We start from the raw sequence: 27,480 nt of genomic DNA, 5'->3' as shown, positions 1-27,480 counted from the left end.
AAAAACAACATAGACATGTAAAAGCAATGACACAATACAAATAAACCCCTTCACACTGACAAACAAAAAGCTGGACTAGTGACAACACAAACAACTTGTGTTACTTACCATTTTCATCATAAGCTAGTGGTGCCGATGCGTTTGGTCCCCGTTGCGGCTCTTCGTGCTCTCTTCCCGGCTGTCTTCGGTATTTCAAGCCTTCATCTTCTGATTCGCTGTCTACAAATGGTATGTCCTGATGGTGGCCTGTGAAAGGAACAGCAACTTCGCTGCCATCTTTTGACTCGGCCACAGTGGATGATTCAGCATCACTGTCTATAAAAGGCACATTGTGTACCAGTGGCATTACAAAAAGGTCTTTTGGCAGTTCTGGAACAGTCACAGCAGTTGCTTGAACAGTTTCTTCTATTTCAAACTTGATTTCTCCTTCCATTTGGAGTGATGGGGAAAAGGGGGGTGATGATGTTGTGGATCGCGGAGTCTGGAATGACTCATCCGTACTATTTGTTGCAACACCAGGCATTTCAAAGTGTTCGCTTTCAGAGTCTGAACTGAGTGTTGGGTCTGGGGAAGGCAGAGGAGCAGTCTTACTTCCATCAGGGACTCTTTGGGGTTCACTGTTCACAGGCTGATTACCACTCTTGGGGCCCAACAAAGCCCATATACCACCTGATTTCTTCTTTCCTTTGTCATCTCCAGATTTTTCCACATCGGATTCAGGTGGCGGTTGAGATGGGGGCGTAGGTGCCCTTGGACTGCGCGTTTCTTTCGGTACTTTTTTTGGCACATGTGTTACAGTTTGTACAAGAGAATCCATTGAGGAACTATGACGGCTTAGGTCGCGCTCTGAAACATAGTGTGGGTAATGTTCTCCTATGATGACACCATACTCTCTGCCCATTTCTTCAAATGGTTGAGCTAATCCTGTACTGTCTATGGTGGATACTGAACTGACACTTGTTCTGGTACCTGCTGGTTGATTCTCCACTGATGGTACTGTAAGGTTTTTCCTTGGTGCTGGTACTGGTCTGCTCGGTGCACCCTGCTCTACTGGCCTCTGGGATACACTAATCACCATACGTTCTGTCACTCTCTGGTCTTTTACAGATTTCACTTTCTGTTGACTTGACATTGATACTGGACTCATGCTTCTTGCTCGAGACTTGGATGGTTCTGGTTGAGATAAAGGACTATGACTTTTCGGCAGCGGACTCACGCTTCTTGCTAGTGGACTCGCGCTTCTTGGCAGAGGACTCACGCTTCTTGGTAGTGGACTCACACTTCTTGGCTTTGAATTGTGCAAAGACGTCATGGCACTACTTGATAGTAGTTTAATTTCAGTATATGCAATATTTGTAACTTCTTTTTTGGGTGAAAGTGGTCTGTTCAGATCAACTTTAATTGCATTAGGGCAGAACCAGACAAGAAGAATTCTCGCTTCTATCAGCTAATGAGCTTCTTCCACTCTTATCGCTGTCATATCCAGACTTTGGTGCTGAATGTTGTGTATCTGCTGTTGATTTCTTGATATACTCTGGAAGAACTTGGTCTTCACCATCTTTCACACCTTTCCGTGGCTGAGCAACAGGTTTACGTTTGGAATTCTTCATACGACGCTCTGGACTGGGACTGCTATCGGAGCTATAGCCTAAGTAGTCTTCTGACCTCGGATGGCGGTAAAGTGTTGATTGTGGTTGTCGGACTTCAGAACCTTCTTCATCGGAACTGTATTCAGTTTTTCGTTGAATAAACTGCATCTTCTGAGGATTTTTAGGTGGCTTATATGATTGGTCATCCAGATTCAGATTATCAGGATGTTGTGATGTACGGTATGGGAAGAACTGTTGTTGTCGTTCATCATCACTCTGCGTAAGATTCGTCAATGATTGTGATCTGTAATTATCGCCTGTGATATCTGACTTTGCACGCTCACGTCTCGGACGTCGTTTTCCTCTCTGAGAAGGTGGTATCAATCCATTCTCTTCCATCTCCCTCTCCAATCTGAGCTCTTCTAGGCGTTGTTTTGCTCTAAATTTTAATTCAGTCAGCCGGTCATACTGTGGATGATATTCACCAGATTCAAGTAAATCTTCTGTTTCTTTGTCCAGCAATGCATACATTTCCTCCAATTCATCCAATGCATCTTCTGTTGCTTTCTCTGATTTCCTTCTCTTCTCTCTACTGTCACCTGTATCATTTCCAGACCCACTAGATACTCTCAGAGGTCTTGCAGAACTTGACTTGAAAGGAACTTCTCTTTCATTTGTCAATTCTGGTTCACTTCCATACATTCTATCATTAATCATCGTCTTCTTTATATCTTGCATCACAGCTTCTTTCTTTTTCTGCAAGAAGAGCTTGGCACCAACTGAGGTAGCTGTATCTTTTGGCTCCTGAAACTGTGAGTTGCCAGGCAACTTAGATCCATCAGTGAATTCCTGTCTATTTGATTCAGCAGGAGCACTGGATTGATTTGGCACATTGGCAGCATATGCAACATACGATTGTGTGGGTGCTATCATCTCCTCTCTAGCTGGTTCTGCACTATCAACACTTTTACTACGCTTGAACTTCTCATCTGTAGGTATGTAACTCTTGACTCTTTGACGTAGCTCATGAATCCTCTTGGTCTTTTCATCAGGGCTCAAACTTCTTTGTGGTGACAGGGAAGCTGATGGTGAATGGACTGGTGAAGCATTCAGTTGTGGTTGTACATTGGCTTGAAGCTCCAAGGCATCCACACTACGAGCTCTTTGTGGTGATGCCATCCCAGGTGGTATGCCTTGTGGATGCGCTGCTTCTCCTGGATAACCTCCATAAAACATTGCAGATGGTATTGGTGGCTGGTAGTATCCACCTTGTTGCAAATATGGTGGTATACCGTAGGTAGAACTGTAAGTAGGCATATATGGATCTTGTGGATATCCCATAGGTCCGTATCGTGGATCTGGACCAGGCCATCGTGGTGGTGGTGGTCCCCCTTCACTATATGGTGGTCTATTTCCCCATCCATCTGCTTTCCTTGGCATAGTTGGACTCTGCCTACCTGGTACTTGTTGGTTATCATATGAATGATCTGAGCCATATGGGTTAGGAGACTGAGCCCCATATCTAGGATCCACTGGTGACATAGGTGAACCATAAGGTGGGTAGCCTTTATAAGGACCTGCTCCATGTACTGGAGGATAGTTCATTCCTGGTGGTACTTCCCCATATGGTCCATAATGATATGGATTATATGGGTCAAAAGGTCTCTTTGGCGCATATGGTGCATTGGACTCGCTGTAAGGCACATGATATCCAGGATTTGATACATATTCTCCTTGTGAGGGCGCTCTGCCACCCTGTCGTTGTCGTTTCGGCATCTCGCTAGGATAACCGCTTTCTTGTGTATCAGCTTGTTTTGGTTGAATGATACTCTCAGATGTCAAATTTATCTCAGTAGTATGTCTTCGCTGAGGGCGTTGTTTTTCTTCTATTAGATCTTGATCAGATTTATTACTCTCTATGCTATCCTGAGAAGATGATCTCAGATGTTCTCTCCTCTGCTCCCTCCTTGCCAAATGCTCAGCCCATTTTGAATCTTGAGTCGAGGCAGATTGGGCATCTTGTATTTCATCTTTTGGCACTGTGTGATTACCAGCTATGCTGCCCTCTTTAGTCTCATGTTGATTAGTCATTAAAGGAGCACTTTCTAGTTGTTGCTGCTGTTGCATTTCAACTGGGACATCAACTGGCATTTCATGAGGACCATCGATGACATACCCGCCTCCATCCCTCTCCCAAATTCCATTCTTTTTATTGTGATAACCATTAGAGTTTGCATACTGAAGATCATGTTGCTTTCGCTCTGTGTTTTCATAAACTGGGTCACTTTCAGATGGATTCCTGAAAGAACTAACACCACTATCACTACTATAACCTTGCTTAGTAACCGAGGTACTTCTTCTTGCATGCCGCCAACCATTTGATTCTGAAGTTTGTTGACTGTACTGTGTCTGGGTTGTAGGGTAGTTATCATAATCAGGAGATCTACTTCTGTCATCATATTTGGCATGCTGTGGGTTGTAACTACCTTCATTACCACCATATTTATCAGGGAAAGGTAAACTGGTGGGTCGCTGTGACCTGGGGACGTGGTCACGTCTTGACGGTCTGTTTAGACTACCGTGAAATGCATGCTGTTCTTGTTGATAGCGCAACCTTGGATCCCTCTTCCAACTTGGTTCTTCTTGCCATGAATTACCATAGGAATAACCACCAGGGGCTGACCTCAATGAATCTGTGTGTTTCAGATGAGATGCTCTCTTAGGTCGCTCTCCTGTATCATATCTTCCCGGATCTGTACGTAACGAGTCGCTGTGTTGAAGTTGACGACGAGGTCTCCTTTCCCAGTCTAATTCAGGTTCACTATACGCTGCATTCAATTCTCCATCACTGCGATATGAGCGATTTGATGAATCTACATTTCTTCTCCCTCTGACTTGCTTAGGCTTGTTATTACTCCATTCACTCACAGCAGATCTTGCTCTGTAATCCTCTACATCTCTGTAAGTTGGTGGATCATCATGATAGCCATTACGAGGTTCAGGGAAAGATCGCTGTCTACTAAGCTGTGGAACCCTTGCTGTAGTTACATTATGACTCTGAGTATGTGTTGTATAGGTCATGCCAGATTTTGAATACCCAGATGTGTAATTTGCATAATTTGGTTCTACATGATGTCTAGATATGTGTGGACTATTTGGACCAGATTGAGGGGAATCACTTGCAGAAGTAGGATCATAATCAGGTCCTTCAGGTATATGAATACGATTCAGAGACTGTTGTCTACGGGGTGGTTTAGGAGGTCCATCTGGCGACGATTGGTTAGCACGATATGCTGTAACAGCAATCACAGTATGTCCAGTTGTCACTCTCTGTCCATTTTCATCAAAATGAAACTCTACTTCTTCCCTTTTAGCATCTGAATTTATGGTTACCTCTCTGCTTCCTTCTGACACAAATGCATGGTTGTGGACTCTATCAGGGCTGGGGCTTCGTACCCTCGGTGGGGGACTTTGTACCCTTGGCGGGGGACTATGACTTCTAGTGGGACTGTGATTTCTGGGTGGGCTAGTGCTTCTTCCTGTATTATATGCTCTGGATGGACTGTAACTTCTGTTGGGGCTCTGATGAGAGCGTGATCTTCTAGGTGAGCTTGGTGGTTTACCTGGTACATAATCCCTGGAGTAGCCATAGTTATCACCATACCGTCCATTCCGCTCATATGAGCCGTTATAACCATCCTGTCTGCTCCGCCTACCTTGAGGGCTTGGGTCACGTTCACGCTCACGCGCTGATTGTCTGCTGTCGTACATTGGTCTTTGATGGGTTCTCTCTTTATTTCTTCTGTTTGGATCGTAGGTGTTTCTGTTGGGGTCATAGGATCTTCTATGAGGCTCTCTTGAGTACCTGTCTTTGGATTCTTTTGATCGATGTGAATTTGAATCTGTATTTTTCACAAACACGTCATCTGAAGAGGAGATGCTAGTACTTGGTTTATCGGAGTCCCCATTTTGCACAGGTTTCTTCCCATCACGAGCTGGGATGATATTGGACAGGCTCTGCATTAAAGAATAAAACAAAAGGAAACAAAATATATTACCATCATTATCGTATTTGAAAAAAACATTAATTTTTTTAATCTCTATTGCATCTCATCCAGTTGCTTGGTAACCTAATATGCACTTTTTCATTACAGTATTTTTGGAATAAAACTATGTCAAGAAATACATCAAGTTTAATACAGATAAAATCTATCAGAGCCCCTTTAAATATTAAAGTCTGAACTGAAGTAAACTTAATACACCTTTAATTTTCGTTCTGTCAAGCACCATCACTGACTTAAATATCAACATGGTCATAACCAGTCTCCTGCCTGCTAGACTACACACAAATCTTTTCGGTAACTTTGTTACACCATTCCCTGCAACAAAATGATGCAATAATGTCGCTAGCATTTTGGAGGCGAGTCGAAAGTGCTCGAACATCCAGAAGATGCATGAGTAAAATAGTCAAACTTAATGATGGTTAAATGAAGAATGTACTTCCTTTTTCTTTGTATTTATAAAACAATTTCAGAGTATCCTTGACTTGATTCTTGATTATATTTTGCATATTAATATTATAATATAGCATGAAATACTGAAAAATAAGCACAAATGCTGGAAATTTTGACATGTAGAAAACCATATCTTTTGAGCCTGCCAAAAACTCTTTGCTCCTCCCTTTGCACATGTGAAATTTGTGGGGTCCCAATTTACAAAACTTAAATAGTTTCCTGTGGGCCAAATCTGGCCCCCAACCGCTGATATTTGGCCCTTGAACACTTCTAACGTGAAAAGGAAAACATAAGAAATAAAGGTTTATTTGGCCCGCAAGCATGTATGTTCAACTGGTGGCCTGTGGGCCAAATCTGGGCTGCCGATCACTGATATTTGGCCTTTAAACACCTCTAAAATGTAAAGGAAAAAATGGGCTGTATTTGGCCCTCAAGCATGTATGTTCAACTGGTGGCCTGTGGGCCAAATCTGGGCTGCCAATCACTGATATTTGGCCCTTGAACACCTCTAAAATGTAAAGGAAAATATAAGAAATAGGGGTGTATTTGGCCCTCAAGCATGTATGTTCAACTGGTGGCCTGTGGGCCAAATCTGGGCTGCCGATCACTGATATTTGGCCCTTGAACACCTCTAAAATGTAAAGGAAAATATAAGAAATAGGGTGTGTATTTGGCCCTCAAGCATGTATGTTCAACTGGTGGCCTGTGGGCCAAATCTGGGCTGCCGATCACTGATATTTGGCCTAAAATGTAAAGGAAAACATAAGAAATGGGTTACATTTGGCCCTCAAACATGTATGTTCAACTGGTGGCCTGTAGGCCAAATCTGGGCTGCCGATCACTGATATTTGGCCCTTGAACACCTCTAAAATGTAAAGGAAAATATAAGAAATAGGGGTGTATTTGGCCCTCAATGTTTGAAATGTGTTTGACTCTCTTATAAATGAAGTTGAGAACCACTGGTCTAGATATATTAGTGTCTAACCGATATGATCGGTAAAATAAAAATAGGCCCGATTTTGACCTTATCGGTATCTAAAACATTGTTATCATTCACCGATTTCATATACCCATTTCAATGTTTTAAAAATACCTAATTACAAGTTGATGTCATCAGACAACATATTGTCAGCAAAATGGTTTAAATGTTGTTCCTAACTTACTAATTGAGTCAATTTCCTTGACGTTTTATTTGATCCCCTAGCATTGCATCAACATGGGGAATACCCCGTCTAATCATTGAGACAAACAAAGCTGGCACACAAAAGGAGTGGTTTGGGTTCTATAAAGGAGATTCAGAGGCTTATCATTTCTGCACTATGTGCATGAATTTTTTCGAATGGGAGAATGGCCAAGACTTTTTCTTTTGATACATTGGCCGTAGCTCAAGAACCGCAAGATCTATGGAAATACAGATGCAATCTGACGGTTTCTGACCTGTAGTATAAGATCAATGTATAATATTTTAAGAAGTACACTGCAGATTTTTAGTTAAATGACTAAATCTGGAAAACTATGGCTCATGCCATCTCACTTGCCTATCCACAGTTGAACTTGAAGATCTTGAAATATATTGAAAAGCATGGATGTTTGTGTCAAATTGTGAATACTCTCAATGGATGTTTGTGCTGAATGAAAATTTTGTGCATTTTGTGAGTGACATGGATTCGTGAAATTTGCTAGTTCGCAAATTATATTTCTGTTTCCTATAGATGAGTTGACTTCTGATGTCAATGCCTGGCAGTATGCATATATGCATCATCACAATTTCCATTGTTTTTTGCCTGGCAGTATGCGCGAGCATATTTTGTGTTTTTAAAACTTACGCCACATCACAATAAGGCTATTGAACAGTGTAGTGGTTTCATGGGGTTCACTCAAGCATATCGATATACCAGTCCCTTGCCTTTGTTGATAAACATTGAGGTCAACTCATCTATAGGTGTTGTTGATTTTCATCAAATTCTCGCTATTAGCAATAAGAGGCGCCGCCAGCGGTTTGCGATAATAATCGTGATGTATCATGGGAAAAGGTCGACATCCAAGTCCATGCATATCTGAATATTACCATGCTATTACATAGGAACATGTGACAATATTTTTTTAGTTTGTCAAAATAAAGGTGTTACACGCGAATATATACTCAATAATACTTAATAATGTGATTTGAAATGTGCACAATTAATTTTTTTCTCTATCGATTTGCCGTTATATTGACAAACTAAAAAATGTTGTCACGTGTTCCTATGTAATAGCATGGTAATATTCGTATTGCGCGGACTTGGATGTCGACCTTTTCCCATGATACATCACGATTTTCCCATGATACATCACGATTACATCGCAAAACGCTGGCGGCGCCTTATTGCGAATAGCGAGAATTATGAAAATTTCAAGCAGCAAAATATTGTGCTTTTCAGTGGGTGTCTCCCAATACCCCATACTGTAAAAGTGGAAATTTTTGTAGTACATTAATTTCGCTTGCAACACAGCTACCGTGAAAATAAAAACATCTGAATATCTTCTTTTAATACATAGCTCTATGTAAGAAAACTCAAAATCTTGAAATTAAAAACAAGCAATGTAGTTCAAAATTGGTAAAGCGCGAACAATTACATGGGCGAAAATTATCCCTTTTCACATGAATCCTGAAATGTGCAAATCATGAACCAAAACAAACCAAGATCTTGAAGTAAGTCTAGTCTACTGCAGTTGACAGTGACACCTGGTAGGAATGTAATTGGCCTCCAGCAAAATCTTGCTGGTGATAACATTGCCATCATCCAATAATAAACCAGAACCATAGAGCTACTTTATAAGGTTGGAATTTTTAATGTAGGTTGTTTAAGCTGAACTTTAAAAAAACACAGAAACAAAACAAAAATGTTGCCATTTTTGATATGATTTAGGCCCTACGAAGTAGACCCTAAATGCAATTCCAATATCCTGAAATTTAAACAATATCTAAGTGCATTGAAGTCTTAACTTACATAACTGAAATGCAGGAATATTTGTGGAAAGTCTATGAAAATATTGCCCATCATAAAAAAGACCATTGTGTACATTAGTGATGTCCTAACTTTTGTCAAGATCCCTTATTCAATAAAGTAATATGATAATTTGAATTTTTGATGGCGCCCAGATAATTAACAAATTTTCTTCTACTACTACATTATTACTGGAACCTGTTGAAGGTATATACTTGTCCAGGGTGGAAAAGGTGTGCTCTTGAACTTGGATAGTTCAAGAGCACCATCATGATGGGTACAAGGCTGAAATCAAATGATTTGAAATAATTAGGGGGCCTACATCATAATCCTTTAAAAATGTGTTGCTTGTATTGTTTCCTTACAGTTAAAATATTCAATGATCTGAAGAAAGAAGATACAAATCTTAAAATGTATAATAAAATCACTCTTCTATTTCAAACTACAAGTACACATCTCCTTGAAAGAAAATTGTCCCATCACTATGGGTACAAGGCTGCAATCAAACAATATGAAATAATTACATAATAATCTTTCAAAAATCTATTGGCAATAAATTACTTCTGTCGCTTCTATTGTTTTCTTACAGTGAAAATATTCAAAATACAAGTACGGATCTCCTTGGAAAGAAAATTGTCCTTGCATAGCTTCTATCCATAAAACCAACCCCTTTCCTTTCTGATTGGCCTTTAATCAGCAAATCCAGCCTTCATCCTCTGGTGAGCCTCAAAAACCATTGGTATTGTACAGCTGATTTATTTGTGTCAATGTGTCAACTGAAGAGACTTCCATAATTAAAGGATACCAAAATGGATATTTCATCCATGGGGCCATGGGGGGCTACTAACCTTTTATGTGGTGGCAGCATTTGTCAAAAGTAGTTCTTTTTTTACCTAATTCAAAACTAGAATTTTGTGGTTCGCGGCTTGTGTGGTTCTGGATGCATGCCTCTACCTTTTGTGTAATTTATTTCTTAAACATGAAAAGGGATCGGAGAGCAACATTTGCACAATACCTTGTGAGACCTGAGAGCACATCAAACAAATTGCATTCTGAATATATGAGGAATGTGATATCAAATAATTTTGATTTTTTGAAATTTGCGACATAATAAAATTTTATGGCAGATTATATTTTTTAAAGTACATATTATTATCATGAATAAGATTGGCACAGACTTAAACATCAGAAAGTCTATCATTGATAGGAAATTGCGCTACTTTGGCCACATTGTAAGACAGGATGGTGGAGTTGAGCTTCAGCGAGCCATGGAAGGCCATCGTGGAAGGGGACGTTCATCAACATCTTGGACAAATGATGTGAAGAACGTTTCATCACACGGAATGTATGGTGCAACACATTTGGCTTTTGATAGAAGTAGATAGCGTATTCTTGTGAAGACCACAGCAGCCTCACAATCCTGCACCATCTGACCCAGAGAGAGAGAGAGAGAGAGAGAGAGAGATCCATTATCAAATGAATATCCAAATTAAGCCCGATCCTGACTCCACTTCACAGCGCGATGCGATGCTGCAATGCTTTTCAAACATCGCAGCATCGCGCGACAAAATTAAAATGTACATTTTAGTTTCATCGCGCAATGTTTTAAAAGCATGTGGGGTCTGCATCTCCTTTTAAGGTCATTCTACCGACCTTGATTTTCCAGCAGCCAATCAGAAGCTTGCACGGCTGCGATATCGCAGCGATCGCGAAAAAGTTGAACATTGTTCAACTCCATCATGCAGACCGAAATTTCCACCGCGATGAGAATTTTCACCGCTGAACTCGTAAAAACCTGGCTCAGATTACAGTTTTTATAGCATCGCATCGCGCTGCGATGTGGAGTCAGGATCGGGCTTTAGACCACCAAAAGTTTGAAACAAAATATTTGGGGAAAAATATTTGAATCTTTTTTTAAAAATAATAAAAATGCAAATTAGGCAACAAAAAAAAACAACACTTAATGTTTTACAGGCATATGAACTTTTAAAGCTGGAGGCTAAAATGACCCTAAAATATCAGCAAAAGTTTGAAAATTTGGCAAAAATTTGATCATTTTTTGCAAACATATTTTGAAAATGTTCAGGGTTTTTTTTTTCATGGCCTTGGCTAAAAAAATATTATTGATACCAAATATTCAAGTAAAAGGAAGTTAAATGTAAGCATTTCTGCCACCACACCTATAACAGTGACACTGAATCTGAACTCTCTGCATCCCTGCTTTAGCTCACACTATAGTTGAAGACTAGTATATGCCTATATCTACATGTAGCATCACAGGTTCTGTAAACATCTTATCACCTCCAGATGACCTAACTTGCTTACATTAGAATTGACCCAGAAACATCATATGTTTAGAGATATGACATCTATGACAACTCATTTGTCTATGTCAGGTTGACCAGACAATTTAATACAAACCATCGCTACACTACCAAGAAAGCAGGACATGAGCCTAGGCAGTGCCCTAAATAAACTATAATCATAGAAATATTGTGTTGGGACACATGGTCAATTGCACTCATTGTTTTCATCCCCAGTCACGTAAATGTTGATGGATGTTTTCAAGTAATGTTCTACATGTAGCCTCAACCCTCCTGTAAGCCATATCCCTCCCCTTCCCCCACCAATCAATGTGCAGAGTCCAAAACGGAGCCTGATGATAAGACCCCGATCAACATTGTTACAGGGGGGAAGGAGGATTGATTTTAGTTCATGGTCCTAAACTGTCCCAAGACTAAATTCTATGATTGTAGGTTAGATACAACCCTCCTGTAAGCCATATCCCTCCCTTCCCCACCAATCAATGTGCAGAGTCCAACACGGAGCCGGATGATAAGCCCCCGATCAACATTGTTACGGGGGGAAGGAGGTTCGATTTTAGTTCATGGTCCTGAACTGTCCCAAGACTAAATTCTATGATTGTAGGTTAGATACAACCCTCCTGTAAGCCATATCCCTCCCCTTCCCCCACCAATCAATGTTGCAGAGTCCAACACGGAGCCTGATGACAAGACCCCGATCAACATCGTTAGGGGGGAGGATCAATTTTAGCTCATGGTCCTAAACTGTCCCAAGACTAAATTCTATGATTGTAGGTTAGATAGCCATTCAGGCCCTTGGGTTTGATTGAAATTTACAGGCCCTGGTCCCAACTACACTTTTTAACTTAACACTGGTCCACATTTGTGACGTAGAGTGGCAGTTCCTAGGGATAGCTTTGAGGTTGTCAAATGAGGCATTTTTGTAGAACTCTTTACTCCCAAGGATATTTTGATAAAAATCTGGATGAAATTTTTCATTTTGTGGGACGCAATCTTTACACTCGCACTCCTAGATTATTTAGAGATTAGCATCACCAATATTCGGGTAACCAGATACCTGCCATAAACCCCGCCGCACACATGGGAGCTTAATTTCCAGAATAAAATTTTTTTTGCACATTTATGGATCACGTACAAGTTTGTTACTTTATTAACATCATCATTAACACTGCAAAAAGCCATAACACAATGGTGACTACTGCTATTCATGTGAAATGAAAAACCCAAATCATAATTGAAATGTAAATAACATAATTTGTTGAATTAAAACTATAACAATCATTCAATGATCATATTTTATTTTGTTGTGAATGCACCTGATATCATTTTGAAATCAGGATTGATTTAGACTGACAAAATCTGAAACTCTATGTACTCTAAAACACCTACACATGGGTATAAACACTGTGTCATTCTCTACAACCTATCACAAAATAATCAGACATACACCCACCTGATGCTAGTAATATCATCAAAATATCCAAAACAAGTTGTTTTTGACAGCGTAATTGTTTTTTATCTTGAAACAATTTACCAGTGCAGTGGTAGTTTGTGGTAGCTAGCAACTTTTCCTTATAGCAAATGAAGTCACCACGCATGGCCCCATGCTGTGGATTGCAACACTGATCTAACCGAACTGATGTAAAAATCACCTGAAGCGCTTTGTGTCACAGCTTTGCTTTTTTTTTTTTGCCAGAAAATCATTCTATGATGGATCTTTTAGTTCATGTACAATGAATTTGACTGCAATTCATGAAAAAACTTGCTTTTTATTTATATTATCTGTTCTAGGTATACAAATTAGTAAGTAGTCACTTAAACTTTAAATAAATAAATAAATATATGCATATGTAATAATATTTGACCTAAAAAAACAAGTGAAATAAATTAATTTGATAAAAAAGCAGAACTTGGTAAAAATTGTAGAGGATATTACACTGTGTATCTCCCACACATAGTTATCTTCAGATGATAAATAGACTATTATAGTTGACCTACCGGTGACTGATTTTGATAAAAAGAAGACAAGCTTCAGTAAGTTTTTAACAACAAATAAAGTTGGTAATAAAATATGACCTCACAGTGTAACAAAAATATGAAATCATAAAGCCAAGCAGGTAATTTTCACACATTTGGTGTTTAAATTGCACCAATATTTTTGTGAGTACATGTAACAAGCAGGTAATGTTCACAAATTTGGTGTTTTAAATTGCACCAATGTTTTTGTGAGCACCTGTAACTAAATAGTTTTCTAATAATACTAACAAACATTTATACAGAGCATCTTGATTTGCTCACAAAAATCAGGATGGGTTACCATGGTTACAAGCTGAAAATATGGGTGGGCGGGGCTGTAGTGCTTATTTCTTAATCTATGAACGAAATGCGATATCAAGAAGTCAATTTAAATCAAATTTCATGATTTAATCTTCATGGAAATCAAACTGGCATTTCAAGGCTTTTTTGGCAATTGAGGGGTCCCCAGGACTCGGAGGGGGGGGCAAGATTTTTTGGCAGGTCGGAAAAAGGAGAGCCCATAAATTTTGAGGGAATATTTTGATATTACACCACAAAAGCATAGCAAAATGTTCAAATGATAATAAGAAAATTTAAGGATTTAAATATATATGTTCCAAAATCAGACCTTATGTGTCAGGGTGAGGGGCAAAGAATTTTTGGCATATCAAAAGGGGGACAAACAGCTTTTGGCATGTAAAAAGGGAGGGCCCAAGCTATTTCCGGCAGACCATTTTGAGAATTCACCCTCCAACTCAGTACAAAACTCAGTACAGTACACAGCGTTCGAAATAGGGCGGTCAGCTGGCCATTGGCCTGTAACTTTTTGGCCTGGCCGGTAACTTTTCTGACTGGCATCTAGTTGCCGGCCCGGCTGGCTGGTAACTTTTTAAGGTCAAGCCCGGCTGGCCTGTAACCTTTTGAGGCATATTTCGAACACTGAGTATACATAATTACTGCACAGCCCCTGAGGTGGCACATGCATGGCCCAAATAAGCATTTTGTATATAATTTAAAGTGGCCCAGAATGATACTTTTTCTTATAATCCACTGAGCCAATTTGTCAAAATTTATAGTTTAATTGGCCTGCACTACCATGCCATATTCCCCTGTCCCTAAAAATACATTTTTTTCTGTTTTATTTCTATTTAACACTGGTCATAATTTCTGTAATTTGAAATAAATCATAACTATAATCATTCTTTTTGATGACACTTCCTATTCATATGCAGTACCCTGGGCTTATTTATTTCTGGCAGCAGACCTACTTTCACACATGACACAGGCATAAATGACACACTACATGAATTGTACTATAAATATGTGTACAATGGCAGCAGTAATCAACAGAGCATGTACATCTATTTCATCATGGAAGTAAGGTATGATATAGGCCTACATGTCTCTAGCACGTTCGCGCAGCGGTACGGGATCTGCCTTGTAATCGGTGGATTGCGAGTTCAAGCCCAGGCGGTGCCATCGTGTTGTGCTTTTGGGGAAAGCGCTTAACCTTACTTGCCTCTCTCTCCCAGGGGTGAAATGGGGAGCTGTTATGAATGTTGTCCATTGAGCACCGCCCAATGGTATGAGCATGCCTTGGGCATTGTATGTAATTGAAGTCATTAATATTTCATTAACCCTAACACGTATAAATCTTACAAAATCTTACAAGGAAAACCACTGCGCATTCATGCATTCCACGTGATGCCATTGCCCAATCACCCTAAGTCATTTATGGGCACCATGTCGCTGGCCGGGCAAGCGACTTCCCGTGGCATGAGGTCGGTGATCGTGTGCGTGGCACCGGGTCCCGAGGGGTCCCAGGGTCAATTCCCGGGGGTGCCAAGTGAAATCTTTCTTCATCTTCTCTCCTTTTTCGTTCCTTCTCTGCCTTCCGATAGCAAAAAGCATGTTCCTTGTTCAGGTTAATGTGCCCATAACATGAGTACAAATTATACTACACAAGAGGTGGTCATACTCCATCACCATACCAAGTTACAAGTTCATTGGTAATTCATCATTCTGCAAGACATAATGATACCCCAGGAAAATACTTGTTTAGGGTCCATTTTGAAAGTACATGTATGAGCATGATCCACCTTGGAATACAAGTGCCCCGGATTTTGTCCTGACCATGTCACACATTTACACTTCTAAAATCCAGAGGTCTATCGATCAAGGTACTTGTATGACTGTCATGCACACATTTGTTCTGTCGAAGAATGTGCTCCTCCTTGAATGCAAAAGCCTGCAAACAATCCAGAACAAGCCTAGGCTGCTTGCATTATCTTTCAAGTTCCTTAAATTCACTGATCACCTGCTCTTTAGCATGCTTCATTGGCTACTAATTAACAAATAAATTCTTTTGTACAGTCCTTGAATGATCTTGCACCAATCTACCTGTCAGAGTCCACTTCCATTCCTACACCAAGAAGATCATCTATGGATATTTCCCCCTTGGTGCTAGGTCATTTGGTATGCAGGACTTAAACTTTGGAATCATATACCACTCATCATCTAATTACATTTTTGAGTTTTATACTTTTTAAAGTTGTTGTTTGAATAATTATAGGTTTTTCTATATTATATGCTTTGATCATCTTAGAAAAGCGTTAACAAACATTGTATTGTACATGGCAAAATCCCAATGTGTAGGTTCACACGCTCTCACTGCTCACACTGCACGCTCGCAATTCAGACATTGCCACCATAGTAATAGGTGAATACAATTTTTGAATATATCGCACTGCACTAGTATGTTCACGCGGTACCTCCGCATTGAGCCATAGATGTCAAAGAACAGGGATAAAGATCTGGATCATAATTCTATAGAATATTCATATAACATGCTGATCACTCGCACCTGTAAGATTAGTATCTTTGAAAAGAGGGGTATTGTATTCAATCTATGATTGCAGACATACACAGGTGATGAGTGCAACCTGTTTGTAGTACAGGGCAATATATTTAAAAATTGTATTCACTTACTTGCTATAGTAACATCCTCACTTCTATATGAATTGGTGCCTGACTCACCTTTTTGCTGAAGGCTGCAACTCCTGGATAGAAACCCAAGCTATTTGTCTTGGGAGTTGCAACCTTGCTACAGTTGGGTAATCACTGACAATTTTTTACCTTTTATTAAAATTGCATAAAAATATTTTAGATAATTCTCCCTGGCAATGCCCCAATGTTCAAAGACAGAAATAGATGAACTTTGGCGAAAATGGGTTACGAGGGCATAATGTGTAAAAGAAAATGTCTGCTCCTAATTCAACATAACAATCACAGAGCATCACTGGTTCAGTGTGGTGAAAGTTCTTGTTTACCAATAAACTTTTTTTCCTTTTCAAATTGAGTGTTAAATTCCTCCGCCTACTTGCCATTAGCCCTAACACGTACCAATCTAACAAAATGCAAAAGCACAAAGTGACTGTAAGCAAGAGCATTCATGCGATCATGATTATCCAATTATGCAACAATCCAATCAGACACACAACATTAGCCTAACATGGGCCAATCTCCAGAACAAAAAGAACAACCTAGCCATATGCATAAATTATGCAAATAAGCTCAAATTTAGCCTATTTTATGCTGAATATCTAATCAGGTTGAGAACCTCTGGCCCTGCTACCCCCTACTAAGTTACTTAACTGTACCCTATAGACCACTTGACATCACTGTTTATCAACAAAGGCAAGGGACTCGTCTATCGATATGCTTGAACGAGCCGCTACACTGTTCAATGGCTTTCTTGTACTATATGAAATGTGGCGGGCGATTTAAAATGCACGTGTCCTTAGCAAACTACGATGCGTACGTACACTGCAGGGCAAAGAACAATGGAAATGACCATAATGCGCACGCATACTGCCGGGCAATGACGTCACATGCCAAGTGGTCTATATATTCCCCATACAGATCTCCAGATATTGGGATAAATGAAAAAACTAACCCACATACACCCTTACACAGGGATAAAAAGGAAAAAGGCAGTTCAGATGGATATGCCTCAGACTCAGAGCATGAAGGTACCTTCATGCTCTGAGCAGTTTTGAAGCAGTTGAGGGATGGGTATGCAGCATCAGGGTCTACTGGCAGAAAGTTCTAATCCCAGATGGTGCAAGGGAAGCACGAGCTGGCATATGCTGAAGAAGAGTCAGTGCATGGAATAAAGAATCTTGAGCTATAGCCTCTGGTGGACGATGCAAGCTAAGACATGTTGTGGTTCCAAGGGACGTCAACTAGTATGACTAGGTTGAATCTGATTTTATACATCATGTACAGCCTACTTTGGAGGTGGTGTTCCTAAAGCGAAAGCCAGCCAAGATGTTTCATTATGGCAGAGACACTAAGCTGTTCTTGCTGATAAATCACCATGACATATTGAGCTGAGCTACAATGAACTGGCTCCAGTTTGCTTGCGTTTCTCTTTGTGTGAGAGTCCCATGACATATAAGGCAGGCATTTTCGGGTAATTTTGTGCCCGGGTACCCAACTCATTTTTAGGGCTGGTAATCGAGTACCCACAATTGCAAAAGTTGAAAAAAAAATTGCTTTTCTTTTTAAATTTAAGTTTTTTTTGTTTTGTAGTGTCCCTGGACCTAGAGCTAAATGTTAGGATCATTCATGTATGACTTACCCAAAAAAACAAAAAATTGTTTGTGTTTTTAATATGCAAAGCGATAATTTGTGTTCTATCATACTCAATTAATAATAATGGACACAAAGTCAATGCATTTTGGGCTTGGCATTCAAATGAAGATGCTCATACTGAATTATATTTATGAGCGGAGGAACTTCCCAAAATTTGATGTTGGCAATCTTTGCAAATACAGAGTTCGGATAACTACTTCATCACAAGGGGTTATCATTTGGACTTCAAAGGCTTCTTTCTTGCCCTTAACAATTTCCCTAGACAACATTTAACATTCTTTCTTGTCTAGCCAAACAGCAAAATGTAATTGTAGTTCAAAAGACAAGAATAAATGCCTACTTGTACTCTTTTTTCCTAGAATTTCATTCAAAAAATTAACACAAACATGCATAGTGTACTATTTAACTATTTACATGTGTATCAAAAATTCAAAACACCTTATGGAAGGTCTCCTACATGTAGACGAAATGCAGCTATATGAAAGGTCTTTAAGCTAGGAAGATGCTTTTAAACCCATTCATGTATTTAAATCTGCCTATTGCCAACACATATCAGCCATTCAAAATATATGAAATTACAGAGCATTATAAGCACATGAATCACTGTGAATAGATCTCTCATGGATTAATTCTACATAACAATGCTATGATAGCTATTAATAACACTGACCATTTATAAATAAGCTTTGATTGAGTTACCTTGATAAATCCTCGGAAAGATGCCATGTTTTGTCAGAACTCACTTAACAACAAGCGACTGTGCCATAACAACAAGCGACTTTGAAAGTGTGACCCTAAACTGTAGGGGTTAACCCCGACCCAACCTAGCACAGAATGGAAAAACGAAAACTCCAGCAAGAGGTGATAAGAAATTGCCACTTGGTACACGTACTGGAACATCCCTGACACATACACTCACCATGAGATGTGTGTGTATGTCAGCTGTCTTGAAGACGAACTTACTGACAAAATCATTGCGGGTGCTAATTTTCACAATGGCATTTATTGGAAGAATGATGAGATTTCACACAGTCATTCCTTTGTTTACTTTGCATATCATAAACAATAACACATGGAAGACTTTCTAGGTAAAACAGATACTTGTTAATGGGTGGATATTCAAAGGTGAAAACAATACAAAGGTGAAAATTGAGTGATATAAAATGTTTGTACAAAACCACAAGTCTGACTTTTGTGGTTCATCACATCCATGAACTTACCCATCATCATTAGACATACCAATCTCCAAGGAACCATCAAGTACTTGCTATGGTCATCTAGTACAAGTCATGTATTTAGTCATGATTTAATGGGATTCAAATCAGTATCAAATGTTCATTAAAGCTACTAATACTGCAGTTGCAATGGATTGATTGATCACTTGGTTTGGTCACTGATTTGGTTGATTAATCAATCAATTACAACAATTAAAATACAATTGATCAATTAATATTTCAATCAATCACATTATTGATCCCAATTAGGCCCATTTCTATAGGTATATGTTGTAGGCCTATTAATTTTAGAAGAGTTTTACCATGCAAGGACTCATTTTAGGCTGATTTTATGTATTGATGGGAAATGCACTCATCTGCAAACAATATAAAAGCAATTTATAGGCCTAATTGTGTATGATAGGCAAACATTTGAATGCTAACATTATGCCGCCCCCTGGCCCAGTGGTATGCAATTCTAAAGTCACATCAAAGTAAAGAACCAGTTGAATTCAAGTTCAAGGGATTATTGGCCTAGTAGAAGAACTTATCTCCTTCAAATATCAACATTACACAAATGCATTCAGATTCCTCACTACATTTTGCACACCACACTAAACTTTGTATTTTATCTTCATGTCAAATTTCTACCAATATGAAATTTCTTTCGTAATTAACTGAATTAAATTCACATTTGCATTATTTAGAGCCTACTTGAAATCTAATAATAGTCAGACTGATACACATGGGAAAAATGCTGGCTTCAACATCATATTAATTAGTTCCTTTATTGTCATGCCCATAAAATGTCACTAGTTTTTGTGTGTGAATGTATGTGATGAATGATAATGAAATTACCTTGTCCTCATAGCTGACCCTAGATGAACTGGCTATATCATATGAAGCCTTTATCATCATAATAATCTACATGGTATGAACTTGTGAAATTGTTTACTATTTTTATGTACATCTTGATTTGCATTTGGTATTTGCTACTTAAAAGCCACAAAAAATAGTTTGGTTGTCCTCCATCAACTGACTCTAATTTTGAAAATTTGGAAAACGGGGCCCTTTTTCCCAAAAGTTAATTAAAACAGATTCTTCTTCACACTTCTAAATTGTTTTAAAATTAAAACATGAAGTGAAACATTAGAGAAATATTACACCTATTATAAATATAAATTAGCCTACCGTATCAAGCATCAAAGTGGTTACGTAATTCTCTTGGTTACCGGATCACGCTATTTTGGTATGCCAATGAGTGCAATATACTTTGTGTGGTGATTGTTTCGATTGTGGTTCATTACTCAAGCACGTGATCCCGTTGACAAAGTAACATTACATAACTTTGCTGGCGAATTGTCTGTAATAAACACCCCTTCTAAATAACACCACTGTGACTTTTAAATGAAAATATAAATGAAGAAAATAACTGAACCATGCAGTATATGTTTTGCTGTGTGACTTTTTCCTTTCTTTTTCATTTAAAATCTGTACAGATTTTCCATGCTTGTGCACAAGTTAACTTTAGTACAAGCAAAAGCCAACCCAGCAAAGCTGGGCCTTGCCAAGAATGAAGCTGAAATCATCTGCAGTGGCGTAGGCCTATAAATTACACATATTCGAAAGCAGAGGGGGTGCAAAATTATCTAAAAAGTGGAAGGGAGGTGATACTAGCACATGTTTTTTGTAATTCTTCATTAAATTCAATTGTTGATATCACCTATTGCACCCCCTCTAATGAAGCCCATACATTTCATCCGACTAGGTGCATTTTCCCAGAGACTACATGCATTTCCAATGACTGAGAAGTTGGAGTCTGTGTGAATTCATCTTGACTATGTGTACTTCCCCCGAGTGGGTGCAATTCCCATGACTGAATGACAAAAGTGGCAGGTTGTTGCCCCCTGGCCTCCGACTCCACCCCCCCTGCATATATAACTTATCATCTGGTCAACAAAAATACTACTTCAAAGCATGGAGAGCATTGTAAGTAAATGCCAACTTTGCAAACAGATTTTGTGTGACCCCCCCAACAGATGCTCATTTTGATGTTACAGATGACCAATAATGAAGCGTGGGAAATTCCCTCTTATATTGAATAATGAAAAAGTTACTATTTGTTTTCTGAAATATGACAGGAAACTCAAATGTAAAAGGATTGCTGGTGGTAGTTCTCAGTGAACTAGAATTATGTGGTTTGTTATTAAGATGGCCCCACACATAGGTGTGCATAACAATATGCAATATGCAAATCAGCTCATTAATATGCTTATTGCATAAATATGCAAATAACATAACACAAAACTATACAGCACATCAGGCTACCATATCCAATCCCCATATCAAGTTTGAAGTTGAATGGTTATTGCGTTTAAGCTGCAGAGTGGATTAATGAAAATGTAAGCAAAATCAGCACATTAATATTCATAAATATGGAAATAACATGACAAAAAACTATACGGCACATCAGGTTAGCATATCCTATCACCATACCACGTTTGATATAATATTGGATGGCTGAGCATGATACCATAACATATCGGATGAGTCATAAAAATATCGGACGAGCCAACGGCGAGTTCGATATTTGTATGACGAATCCGATATGTTATGGTATCATGCGAAATAAGCCATCCAATATTATCATTATTAGGTTTTCTTAACTCCTAATAACCCTGAAAACATAATAATGAAGTTGATCGGTTATTGTGTTGGAGCTGCACAGTGGATTCATCAATTTGCTTCCGCCCGGACAGCCAGCCAGCCAAACAAACAAACAAACAAACAACCAGGCATCCATTTGGATGATGACATACCGTAGTAAAAACCTCTGCTTTAATACTTGAAGCACAACTATCTGCCTGTGTTCCATACTTTCAAACAAGAGAATTGATCAAGTAGTTTTGGATTATGTAGAAATTACAGAGGGGATTTTCTTGTAGCAAAAGCAACTTTGGAAGCTACATTTAAATGGAGACAGTGTATAGGCCTCACAGAGGTCGGTATACAGTACTATACACAAGAGTCGCATTAGTGTACATGATCACGTAACCGCCTCAACTCATTTGCATAATTTTAGAGGTGGGCTGATCGTATTCTGATTCGTCGAACACCTAATTTGCATAGTTTTGGAGGTTTCCATATTTGGGTTTACCTAATTAATTATTAATGATCCGGACGTTGTTTACATCATGACGTCATAGAGCTTGTTACTCGTCCGGTTCGAAACACGAAAAGCATTTGCACTTTTCTTTCCATTAATGTTATATCATGAAATACCATATAGCGGAGGTGTTAGTTTTTTATATAAGGAAAATATTCAAACCGAAAACCCCATGTTGACAATGGCTAGATATGCTGTATTAATTCAGGAAAGGTCCGACGATTTGTCCGCCATTTTTTTACTTCAGATTTTGAGGTAATTTAGTAGACTTGCTTACCAGTCGTTTTCGTTATCCTAACTACAGATTGCATAATTGGAAAGTGAGTTCTTCGACGTAAAAGAAAAAAAAAAGTCTTGACGTACCTTTTTTGATTCATTTACATGCATGTTTCAGCCGAGACGGTTACGTTGCGGCCACGCAGAGGTATACAGATAAGCTCATCTAGGTTTTACTAAAGTAAAACATCTTTGATAGGCCTACATCTATAGGCTAGGCCTAAATTTACACTACGTACAAGTTTGATGCGATGAGGTATCCACTCCAAGTCATACATACACAAGGTCTTGTTGGTCAGGTTGTTGACTTGGTGCTTTGGCACCCAGGTTCAAATCCCAAACAAAACAAACAACTTCTTTGTTCATCTTTTCTCTCTATTCCTTCCTTCTTTTCTTTTCATTCACCAATTAGAGCTAGGGTTCAGCAATTGGATAGTAACTGTGCTTGTTTACTTTATAAATTTGACTGAATTAGACAGTAAATAAGTTAAAATCAAAGAGTGGCTTATTCCTGGTGCAAACATGGTATTTCCTGAGATGATGTTGGCGTAGGCCTACATTAATATCTCAGTCTGCAGTCTATGATATATTTTTTGATATCTTCATATTACCCCAATTGGAAGCATTAAAACATGAGAAGTATAAAATGTATGTATCCATGAATATGTAACATTATGACTGATGGAGAAGAAATAAAAATGTCTGCATGAATTAAAAGTTACAATATGACACACATGTGGCATACATGTATTTTATTTACTGTCTGGAGTATGATACAATTTCGATTAACTGATTTATGGAAGTACTCACGTTTTCTCTGACAAAATAGGACAGTGACACAATAAAAAAGACATGAAAATTGCTACTTTTTTTTCAATCATGTAACCTACAGATGAACTGTTAAGTTTACGCTTGACCTATATTTTTGCAAAAAAAAATATTTTCACCATCTTGGAAGAGAATGGTTGATGACATGGAAACAGGTTAATTCATGAATTAATAATGGGACATTCATTCATGGAAATAATAAAAATTCCCTTTAAAAGGGAAAGCCAGCCTCAATGTAGAAGAGGTCTTGTAATTAGTTTTGGTCAATGTGAAAGGCATATTTAGGATCACGGCTTACTACATCCATGTTACATGACAGTCCACCAAACCATCAACGGTGAGAAGATGTACACTGAAACTGCAGAAAACATTAACTCCTAATCTCCTGTCAACTCTTTAATTCATTATTGTTCATTATTATTAATTCATTATTGTTCTCTAAATTGTTCTGTTCTGGTTTTATTTGTCTTTTCAGCTTTTTACCCACGATATTTCAATTTCCAATTTTTTAAAACCATAACTCAATTTCTTCGCTTAGGAATGTCCTTGGGGAAAACGGCGTTGTGGAGCAAAATAGCTCTTTATGTGAAAGCCTCCAAATTTATAAGCTGTCCAAAAGATGTCTGTTTTTGACATGATACGCCACATTTCTTAAAGACCCATTCAGTGATCCCAGCGCAAGAGTAAAAAAAATAAAATTGTTTATAAATTGCTTAAAAGAGAAGGATAGGCCTAAGTCGTTCAAATTGTCATTTGGTATTTTTGAAATGCCAAATTTGGCAAAAATGAAGAAAACAGCAGTACTGAGGAAGTTCAAGCCCGCCATTCAAATACTTGTAGCTAATTTTAGATACTGTCAGTATCTAAAAATACAGATTCGTGTAAAATGTCTTATTTTGTCTTAAATAGGCCTACACGGCTTTTGGCTGAACCATTCGCAGACTTAGCACATCTATGTAATAACAAAGGTGCGGTACCAAAATTTTGATGATTTTTACGATCGTCCGGATGAGCAAATCACTGAATGGGCCTTTAATATTAATAATAGATAAGCTGCCTTTAAAAATATTATTGACAAGTGTTGAGAGTAGGAATTACCTTGAAAAATGTCTCAAAAATACAACATGCCAGTTATATTCCGGTCTGAAACGATCAGACAATCTTTTAAACATTAATAACATCATAAACCCAAATCGTGAAAAAATCACCCGGGTAGATTTTTGGCTATTTCTCCATTTACCATCCTGCCCAAAAGTGTCTGCTTTTCGATATACCACGTCACAAATACTACACTGCACTGACTGCAGGTTTTAGTTAAAAGGGCATTTCGTGATCCACAGCATCATCCCCTAACTTTTCTCAAAAAAAGTTGAGATTTTTATATCACTGGAAACCTCTGGCTACATAATGTTTATGTACAAAATATTTCTTGCAGATTAATTCGTTTAGCAAAGTAATCGTGAAATTTGAATTTCGTTCTGGTATACCAGAACAAAATTGCAACACATTGTCTACACATAACCATATTTATCTATAAGTGCATGTCAAATGGGCACATTGTTCAATACTATAGCCTACATGCATAAATTATGCCCATATTATAGCTAGGCCCTAAAAACTTTATTTTGCATCGGATTTTTCCCGTTGAAAAGGCAAAACTGATGTTTATGATAGCAACTATTTCATCAATAGCATTTTGAGTCATTTTTATCCATAAAACGACACAGGATAGGATAGATAATTACTTTGACATCAATATGGTCCATATGATGAAGATTTTGATTCTTAGATCTGTTATCAACATGATATCACGCTGTTCCGTGGTCAAGTACCCGGGGTCAAAGACACTGAAATGACATACTTTTCTTCTGCTGACCATATGATGCTGTATATTAACTATTATTGTTACATTTTAGGCCTATACCTAAAACTTTTAAAGTCATATAAATTCAAACATAACTTTAGTAATACTCACTAGTTTTCATTAGTTGAAACGGCAAAACATACTTACTTTTCCTAACAAATCGAATTAAAATATTTAAAAAAAAATTTAACCACAAAAAGTAAAAAAAAAAATCATTCCAATACCACTAAAATATAATCTCTTGAGTAAACTGACCCCAAACCTGAAACAGGTACCAGCCCCGAATGGGCTGGCGAAAAGGTCTCCTACCTACTTCCATGCTCTACCAAACTTGCCCCTCCCCCTGCAGTGACAATGTATGCAATGCACTTGTTTGTGTGTAAAACTCAAGTGAGAGAAAAACATTTCAGCAGGTTTCGAGTGCAAGAAATTAAGAACAAAATACTGGTAAGAATCAAGCAAAATACTTGCGTAGGGTATGTTGCATATGGTGGGTTTCATAGGGTGTGCATTTGTAAGCCCATGTACAGGTGTACATGAGTAAGCAGGGGAGGAGCATCCACATAAAAGGATCCTCTTTTCAGGTGTAAAAATGTATCCAAGAAAGTCCAAATTTTGGGAGAAGGTTCACATTTTGGAAACTCTACATGCCCTGCACTTGTCTACGGCAATGTGTAAGATCAGGGATATCCCTGGTAAGATACTGTTAACTATTTCATTTCACATGTATTTTTTTTTTTGCAGCTTTCAGGACTAAATTTTGCAAATTCAGAAATTCAATTCTATACAAAACTTGATAAAATCTCAGGGATTAGAAATTTACAAATCTAGGGCACCTTGCAAAATTAAATCCCTTATCGGCAAAATAGTTTACAGTATCCAGGACCAAAAGTAAGTCACAACATTCTTAATACTTGAGTAAAAATACAAAAGTCTACAAATTAGGCCTATATGTAATAGGCAACGAAAAAACCCAACTCTGTTCTAAGGGTGGCAGACTTGCCAAGCCAGTTATTAATTTCATACAGCTAAAAAAAATCTCTAAAAAGGACAATCTGGGTGGGTCATATTAGGCAAGGCATTCATTGTGCAGATACTGCAGAAGGTCCAACATAACAATACAAATAGCAACAATTGGATTTACTTGGACAATAAAGTGCAACAACCAACCTTGATCATGAGATGCCCCCTCAAAAAAAAGTGACAATTAACGATCCTGGCATTCAATTATTTTGTAAAGAGTTTTCAAATGATTTATAGTTTTTCATTTCAAAAAATAAAAGTTCATTTTATGGGGCTTAAACTAAATATCATATAAAATTTCTTCCCCAAAAAGGACGAGTGATCACTATTTTGTCATCGATTCCATGACCATGTGGGAGTACTGGCATTACATTTGTGTGATGATTAAAAGATACATTGCCGTTGAATTGAAGCAACAAGTTTAACATGGTGCATACATGTAAGACAACCCACAGACCATGTTATTAGATGGTCTATGGAAAAACCCAGTCCCTCCAGTCCACCTACAGTCAAGTATGAGGACACACTCCTAGCAATAACCAATGTCATCCAACTACACTTAAAAGCAATCAACCATCACACCTGCTAATGTGGACATCATTTCAAAGTGATAGCATTATATCATATTATAACATTTCTGTAATAATAAGATTAATATTTATTTTCCATAAGATATTAGCTTTTACTGTCAGGTATGTCCCCTTTTAATTTTGAGCTGAACAAGTGAGGTAAAGCAAAGAAAATGGGAATCCATGTAGCACCAATGCATGTTACTCCAGCGCTTTTATTATACGGTACAACCTTCTGATGTGTGTCTTGTACTCTGTTATGTGTTATGAAGATTGCATACGTGTTCGACTAATATTTCCATCGTAATAATAAAACGACGGTTCCTGTGTTTTATTCAAAATTCTAAAATTTGACAAAACTACAGCACATTAAGTCTTGATTTTTGCAGAGTATCTTTGTTTACTAAAGTACATTACAATGAAAAACCAGAATTGAACATTTTTTTAGGGTGTT

The 27,480-nt window shown here is 38.2% G+C and overlaps 2 protein-coding genes across 6 annotated transcripts in view; both read right to left on the bottom strand.

Annotated features, from left to right (window-relative positions):
- The window catches only part of LOC140155990 (uncharacterized), a 188,152-nt gene extending 186,840 nt beyond the window's left edge, over positions 1–1,312 (bottom strand). The window contains 1 exon segment of the mRNA XM_072179045.1: positions 109–1,312. Coding sequence (XP_072035146.1) covers positions 109–1,312 — 1,204 coding nt within the window.
- A 94-nt stretch (positions 1,313–1,406) lies between these two features.
- The window catches only part of LOC140155989 (uncharacterized), a 46,578-nt gene continuing 20,504 nt past the window's right edge, over positions 1,407–27,480 (bottom strand). For 3 of the 5 annotated variants that reach the window (XM_072179044.1, XM_072179041.1, XM_072179042.1), the window contains exon 2: positions 1,407–5,606. In XM_072179044.1, coding sequence (XP_072035145.1) covers positions 1,407–5,606 — 4,200 coding nt within the window. Of the gene's footprint in view, positions 5,607–18,785; positions 18,977–27,480 lie in introns of those variants that run through there. The other 2 variants (XM_072179043.1, XR_011859449.1) reach the window with 2 other exon arrangements.

This window comes from Amphiura filiformis, chromosome 6 (assembly GCF_039555335.1).
Source record: "Amphiura filiformis chromosome 6, Afil_fr2py, whole genome shotgun sequence".
NCBI lineage: Eukaryota > Metazoa > Echinodermata > Ophiuroidea > Amphilepidida > Amphiuridae > Amphiura > Amphiura filiformis.
The sequence above is the reverse complement of the archived record's forward strand: the minus strand, read 5'-3'. Positions and strand labels throughout refer to the sequence as shown.